This window comes from Aegilops tauschii, chromosome 1, assembly GCF_002575655.3.
Source record: "Aegilops tauschii subsp. strangulata cultivar AL8/78 chromosome 1, Aet v6.0, whole genome shotgun sequence".
Taxonomy (NCBI): Eukaryota; Viridiplantae; Streptophyta; class Magnoliopsida; order Poales; family Poaceae; genus Aegilops; species Aegilops tauschii.
This window is the reverse complement of record NC_053035.3, coordinates 493,153,733-493,161,633: the sequence shown is the minus strand read 5'-3', so window position 1 is coordinate 493,161,633 and position 7,901 is coordinate 493,153,733. Positions and strand designations below refer to the sequence as shown.

At 46.8% G+C, this 7,901-nt stretch overlaps 1 protein-coding gene across 2 annotated transcripts; it reads right to left on the bottom strand.

Annotated features, from left to right (window-relative positions):
* Positions 1–687: 687 nt before the first annotated feature.
* On the bottom strand, positions 688–6,956 carry LOC109764235 (uncharacterized). Of its 2 annotated transcripts, none has more exons than XM_020323083.4 (10): positions 6,565–6,956; positions 5,598–5,641; positions 5,358–5,463; positions 5,138–5,258; positions 3,923–4,491; positions 3,232–3,496; positions 2,846–3,119; positions 2,392–2,556; positions 1,344–1,832; positions 688–1,259 (listed from the first exon to the last, which is right to left on the bottom strand). In XM_020323083.4, exons 1-10 carry the CDS (start codon positions 6,806–6,808, stop codon positions 984–986), a joined length of 2,553 nt encoding a protein of 850 aa, XP_020178672.1. In that variant the 5' UTR covers positions 6,809–6,956; the 3' UTR covers positions 688–983. The 2 variants fall into 2 exon arrangements, with proteins under 2 accessions (XP_020178672.1, XP_020178671.1); XM_020323082.4 differs by having other exon boundaries at positions 802–1,259; positions 3,232–3,502; positions 6,565–6,955.
* Positions 6,957–7,901: the final 945 nt, after the last annotated feature.

Sequence of the window (7,901 nt, the reverse complement as noted above, 5' to 3'; positions counted from 1 at the left end):
CTCGAAGCGGACACCACCATCGACGTGGAGGTGCATGTCCGTCATCATGGACGACCTCGTGCACGCCAAGGAGGTGACCAAGCCATCGGCTGGTGGAGGTCCCCAAGGTCTCGTGGGAGGATGTCAAGCTGGAGCTCCAGCAGTACGCGGTGGAGCACCCGGAGATGTTGGAGTTTTTGGGTATGGAGCCGGGTGCTCTTCCACGGCCCGCCGGGCTACGAGGTCGCGGCTGCAGATCTTCAAGTCGTGCTCGTCAGGAAGGCCGCGGCCATGGCCAGCGCCGAGATCACCCGGAAGCACTTCCTGGTGGCCAAGCAGGGGCGGGAGCTTTGAGGAGGCGCCGCCTCCACAGGTAGGCCCGCCGGAGGGGGCATTTGGAGCTGAAGGCCTCAGAGGACGTGGACGCTTCCATGATCATTCGTGTGAGCAAAAAAGAATTTTCATGTCTTTAGGTTCTCATACTCGTAACTGGAAATCTCTCAAGACTAATTTGACGTTCTAGATGTTAATACGGAGTTTGACTTGGGCCAAATTTATTTGGTTAGCCTAGCCGGCAGAACATAAATTGCATAACTATACTTTGGCAATGGTGTGAACTTTCTAAAAATCTAAAAATCTCCTACACAATCCGTTCACTTTGTAAACTTTGTTGCCAACTTCGAGCAGGAAACACAGACAGAGCTCATGTTCCGCCTCCTCAAAAGTTACTGGTGCTGCTTTGTTAGATAGATATTTTCTGGTTTATTGTTACACAATATATGTAATAAACAACAGAAAAATAGAAAGAAGAACAAACAGACAGACAATAAACCGTTCTTTTCTATCTGATCTGAAAATAAAAGTTGAGCTACAGCCGAGGTCCCTAGGAAACACTACAGGTTGAACATGCTGGAACACATCTCACGGGCCTCTTTCCAAAATTTCACAGTAGCTACCAACTCTATATCTCTATTCAGGACAACTGACAGGGGGGTGGGGCTGAATCAGTAGCCATTCGGCCACATTTGGTTAGCCTGGGCGGCGGCGGCAGCACTTAAGTTTCCGTCGCTGGGGTTTCGGTGTTCGGGTCCTAGGCCTGGCTGCGACTGCCCGAGCGCTGCGCCGTACTGCGACGGCATCTGCCCCTGCCTAAGGCCGCCCTGATGGCCCTGCTGCCCCTGGTAGCCCTGCTGCCCTTGGTAGCCATACAAGGGGTTGGCAGCAAGAGGTGGCATTCCTCGCGAACCAGCTCCATGCATCCACATTGCAGGGTTCTCGCCCTGCAGAGACAACCATGGAAGTTAGCAATCATACAATTTTCCTAATATAAATCTAGTTCCCCCACTCTTGTGTGAATCTCTTACCTGCTGTAGAGACATGTAGGGGTTTCCATCCTTGTATTGGGAGGGCATTGCTCCATCAAACCCAGGAGCTGTGGTTGCCGATGGATTGCTTTGGTTCAGCGCAAAGTTTTGAGGCATGCCATTTGCAGTCCCGAAACCTCCAACATAGTTGGAGAGCATCGAGGCTGGCTGTGGAAGGCTCCCAAGAGGAACATTGCTCTTGTATTGTGGCATTGGGTATTTTACGCCCGAGTTGGGAGCTGCAGCTGCGCCTTGGTGGAATAGACCACTGTTCATGTATGCTTGCTGATAGGCAGCAGGCGGGAGATACGCATAGCTTTGCGGCAAAGATGGGTATCCGATCATGTTTGCATATCCAAGGGGAAGCCCTCCTTGAGCATAGGGATGAAGGGCAGCAAGATGGTGAGGCAGAGGAGGACCTGGAGCAATGCCGGTGCTTCCCTGAGAGTGGGTCAACTGTGGGTTGGATAAACCACCTTGATTAACATTCTACAAGAACAAACCATATTAGAATGGTGCTGCAGAAATAACTAAGAAAACTGAACATCTAACGTAACAAGAGAACAGCAGATTGCAGCTTTTTCAGTAACACAAATAACAGCATAATAAAATCCTAATGAGTAATACAGCTAAAATTTAGCTCTCTAGAGAAAAAATGCCCACGCAGAATTAGGCACAAATGTAAGTGTTGCTAGCCATAAGACACAGAACTGAACAAAATAAAGCACGAGGCAGATGTAACTACAACAGGATTTGACCAAACATGACCAAAAAATTGATTGCTAACACTCTGGGCATAGTTAACAATTAACATGCAGCATAGCTGCACTAAGAGCAGTAAGCAAGAGTTATCCTGCTTGCAGGCTGCAACTTCCAGGCACATTTTAGAGTGCAGCAAGCAAAACTGTATACAACTAACCCATGTTCCTCACCAAACAAATATATTTTACCCTTTTACCAGAATGAATTCGTACATATAGAATTTGTAACACATGGCTACTCTCAAAAGAGTTGTTGTCTAGTCCATGATTCAGTTAAGTGTTCATACCTCTTGTGGCTGTGAAGAAACAGTTGCATTGTTCACGGACGATTGTGGTGTACCATGAACCATTGTAGCCAATGGAGGGTTAGTAAGCAGCAGCGAGAATGCTGGATCCAACTCACGGAAAGGCGGCATTGCTGGTGGCAATAGGCCATTTGGCATATTTCCTTGCTGCAAGTAATAAAACAAGTTTGTCAATGAGAATGAAGCCAGAGCAGGACTTTTTTTAACTGCATTTTGGAATCACTGGTTAGCAAATACAATTAATACAGTTTGCACCAGGGCATTTTTATCCACTATTAGGTCAGGTAGTTGGTTTCTTCATTTTGTATCAACATGGTGGTAGATGTGATATACCAAAATAATCACAACTCGAAATTTACATGTACATATATGGAAAATAACAACATACCAATGGAAGTTCTTATAAAGTAAACCAAGATAAGAAATAAGCATATACCATGAAGTTAGAGAGGGGAGAAATGTTTTGCATTTGACGATTGTCCTGCAGATAAGTCTGCACGGTAGGCTCTGGTTGTACTGCACTTGACGTGGCATAATCAGATGATAAATTGTATTCGGTGTTGTTTGTAACATCCAGTAAATCAGCTCTTCCCACATCAGACTGTTGTGCTGATGTAATATCAGGATTCTCCGCATTACTATCTGGTGCAGAAGCAATGTACTCGTTGGCTGCAGGAGTTACTGTCTCCTTGTTTTCAAATTCGTGGATTCTGAAAATGAAGGACTCAAAAATGTCACATGATGGAAGACGGTGGAGATACTGAAAATGAAGGACTTCACATGATGAAAGGGGCGTAAAGAATTTGATGAAGAAATTCATACCTGACATCACATTGGTCCCCTGACTGGTTATCAGGAACTGCTGCGACCTCCACGTCACTATTGGCAGGCATCATGGAGCATGATGCATCGAGTGTCCCAGACACAAAACTACCGAATGTCAAGTGCGCAAAATCAGCATTGGAAACCTGGAGGTGGCCTGGGATTATTACAGCTGGGTTATCATCAGATGGTTTTGGTCTGTTTTCCTCATGTATGGTCAAGTCTTCCAACTGATACGCTGTAGTAGACATATCACCATTTGAATCTGCATCTAGAAGGATGAAATCATTAAAATTGAGAAAGACGATCTATATAATTAACAAAAGAGAAGTGACTAGAAAGACAGGGAATTCTGGTCAGTTAGACAAGGAGGGAGCATGCAACATGAAATACAAAAGGAGGTATGCATAAGATCTACAGTCCGGGAGACCCAAGGTAAAAAGAATTCAGAAAAGAGGCACAAAAATCAGGGTTTGATGTACCACATCACACTGAACCTTGTGTTTGGTAGGTAAGACATGCTTGTTTGTGGGTGAGCTGATAATAGGCAATAAACATGCATCAAAAAATAAAAACAGCTCAGGGTCATACAGAAATAGTAACTCCAACATGTCCTAGCATAACAGATCTTCACATAGGCACAAATGAAAGTACAGATACAAAGAGGTAAATGACATCTTTCATAACTTACTTTGGTTGTGTTCAAATGAATGTTCATCAGAGAGATAGCCATCTGTTTTCTCTATCATGTCATTATTCAAGACCGTGCCTTCATCAGACGGGGATAATGGTCCTGGAGATGTTAGGCCAGTGGCATTGCTTGCACTTGTCTCCTTAGTTTGCTCGTTGGCATCTCCAGCACCGTCATTCTTGACCTCCAGGGTAAATGATCTTGGTGCACTCACATTTGCGGAAGCAGCACCAATGCCTTCTGGCACATCAGACCCCTGTCCTGGAGGTAATATGCCAACAGAGTCCTCCTTAGGTACAGAGGGGGACTGAATAGTGCCATTTGGTAATTTCTCAGCTATGACACGGTCCCCTTCTGACGGCAAAACTGTGTTAAGATTTGCATTGGCAGCGACTGAACCACCAACAGCTGGCTTGGCAGCATTATTTGCAACCGGTCTGGCCCCAGATTTAGCTTGAGGCCTGCCCATCTTCACTATTTCAGCCAAAGAAGGGCGCCCTGGCACCCCACCCCAACCATGCTGCACTTGCGGAGGCTGGAAACTGGTAGACTTCGCATCAGCTAAATTACTGGTAACAAAAGCACAAAAGGTTAGGAAGTCTGCCAAGGAAGTCCTCGAGCTATGTACTTGCATTACCAAGTAGTCTTAGCATACAATGTATAAACAAGCGAGTGAAGCTGTGCATCATATAAAAACTAAAAAAGCTACTGTTCCAATTTGTAATGGTTCTAAACGTCTGATAGAAACACACATAATTTTTCTGAAAACACAGAACATGAAAAATCAAACATGTACAATGCAGAGATAAAATGAAAATTAGAAGACAGGGCAGCTCTGAGCAAATGGTCCATCTCTCCCTAATCGTCAAATTATAGAATCAAGCATGCACAATGAATCATGGTCCTGCCAAGGCCAACCCCCTCCCCCGCTCTGTTATCAGCCTTGTACCAAGTGTTGCAACAAAGGGTTGGCTATGTTCCTTATCTAGGAAGAAAGCTAACAAGGGTGAAATCATCTAACGGTGCTTAACAGTTAATAAACTACAGAAACATGTGATGTAATTTTGTTCTACTTGATTTTCCTAAGAGAAGAATGGATCAGACACTACGTAAATCAATCGATCAATAATTACAACAGAGAATAACAGAACTGCTAAAGAAGTGCAACGAAACTAGGAGCAAAAAAATTAACTAATATAATCAGTATTTACATACCCAGCTTCTGAAATTGTTTCCATAGGATTGCTCCCCTTGACAGCATCAGAGGTTGATGTGTTTGGTGGTGGAAGTAACTCTGTTTCCTTCTTGATAGGACCTTTAGCGCTAGCAGTTGAGTCTGCTCATATGTTGTCATGTTGATAACATACACAAAATGAGTTGACTGTACAATATCAAACTTCATTATGATATCACAATACAGAAGTTAGCACGTTACCTCCTGGACCAGAGTAACCACGTCCACCTCGATCCAAACCAACCTTAGAACCTCGGTATGCAGGTTTATAGAATGGGCGAGACCTTGTTTCCTGAGGAGCTTTTACCTGCAGGTGATAAGAGTTTGTCAGGAGAACGAGCAAGTGGCATACTTAAACAACAGAAATGCCAAAAATGCACTGAAGAATATCCCCAACAAAGTTTTTATTCTTTGAAGCTTCAGGATTCTCTATGTACTGACCTCCTTTTTGTTGCTACGCTTTCTCCTCACTTCATGAAAGGGATCTGAACAAACATGACAATAGAGTTAGATAACTTGCCAACATATAGTTAGTTGCTTGTGTAGAAAAATATCATATGTGTAGGTAATCATTAGATAAAGCATGAGCATAGGACAGGTATGATCCACAGAAACAAACGAAGAGGAGAATCTTCCCCTCGGCTCTTACTGCAAAGATAGGCCATTGTCATCGTCTCTAGTGAGTTAATAGACTTGATTCCCAAGAATAAAAAGATTACCAAATGTACTAGTTTCAAACACACAAATTAACTGCCACTCTTTTGAACAAAAGGAATGATGCAGCAATAATCAATGCATGTATATAACACTCAGAACACAATAAATGCCAAATTAATCTCCAAGTGAAAGCTTCTACACTATCTACAACCTCAATGCAATGTGCAGCCTTTACACAAGAGCCACATAAGTCAACCATGGACGAAGATATTAAATGTGGATAATCTACCTGGACCAACTATATCCTATTTATGCAACTCACTTAAGAGTGCAGGAGCACACAGATCAAGCCACTAAACTGGACCTGCTTACATCACGAGGCACCACAGCTGATGCTTCCTCACACAGCAAAATCAAAGCTGCTTTCCTCATTATTGAACACTGCAAATCCGCATTGGATCAAACTAACAGCACATACATACATACATACATACATACAAATCACATGCCTTACACTACATCGTCGTGTCAGAAATCCGCTCCAGATTGCCAGGCGATAGGATGCTAGCGCGACAGCTAGGGTCCACGCTGGGAGTCACAGCCGCAAGGGAGCGTCACGAAATCAGTAACGAGCTGCGCGGACTAGCACGCACGCACGCCAATCGGCTGCAAACCCTAGCGCTGACCGACAAGGCACTGCGAATACACGAGGCGAATTCCAGGCACGGGGGGCGGGGGGAGGCGAGGGTACCTTGGGAGATGAGGCGCTCGACGGCGACGTCGGGGTCCATGGCGCAGTCGAGGAGCGTGGCGTAGATCTCGGCCTCGGTGCGGTCGGCGAGGATCCCCTTGAGCCCCTGCACGAGCTTCCGCGAGGCCGGCGGGATCTCCGCCCCGTCCCCCGCCACCGCCGCCGCCGCGCCGCGGGCCTGCTGTTCCCGCTGCCCCCTCCCGCCGCCCCCGCCTCCCCCTCCTCCCCGGCCGCCGCCCCTCATGGCGCTGCAGGCCCCTCCCTCCGGATCCGACGGCTACTCCCGCCGCCGCCGCGTCGGGGGAGCAGCAGGCAAAACCCTCGCTCGCCGCCGCCGCCGCCGCCGCGCGTGAGTCCCGTGTGTCGTATCGCCGCACGCACACGCACACGCCACGCACCCTCGGACGAACGGACGAAGGAAGCTAGCCTAGCGCAGGAGGGGGAGCTGGAGTATATATTGCTGGAAAAATAATAGTGGTGGCTGGATTGGGAAGGGGGAAAGAGTCCTGTGTGCTGCTGCGTACCGTGCGTGGGCGTGGCTTGTGTCGGAGCGGAGCAGGAGTAGGGTTTGAAAACCCCTCCCGCACGCCGCACCCCCGGCCCGGGCTCTCCTCCCACCGACAGCTGGGCCCTTCTCCTTCCTTCCTTGCCAAACACACGGTATGTGTTTCTTTCCAAATTCATTCATCGTGTTTGGACAGCTTGTGTCCTGATGATTGTTGTTGGCGTGTGGAGTCCGTGAAATATACACCGTCCATCAACGTGTTTATTTTATTTATTTATGGTTTGTATAAGGTTTTTCCATTTTACTTATTATATGTTGTGTTGTTATACTCGGCGGGGCGGGTGGAGTCCGTGGAATATACACCGTCTATCAGACGACAATGCGCATACATACGTGTCTATATCGACCATGGATGTTTTTATTCGGATTTTTTGCATCGGAAATCTATTCGACTTTATTGGTTCGAAAACGGCGAAAATACAAACAAGTTCAGTTCTTTTTCTTCTCATGGAAGTGCGACAAGTCTTCAGGGTATGTTCCTTCCCTGACGGGGCATTATGCTCTATGGTCGGTGATGGATTTGGGAACTAGTCTGTCCAGGCATGCGATGGCATCCTTGTGGCGGATTTGTGTCCTCGGGCTTTGCCGTTGGGACGACGTTTGCTCAGGCATCGGTGCAGAGCAGGAGAGGTTGTTCAAGGGCAGGTGCCGATGGTGATCTACGTCGACGGCAGCTGCAAGATGGTGGAGGATAGCGGGTCTGGTTCCTTCTCCGATGTAGTCGCATGGGGGTTTCACATCTTGAGTATGATGGCGTGTTCAGGGTGCTGCC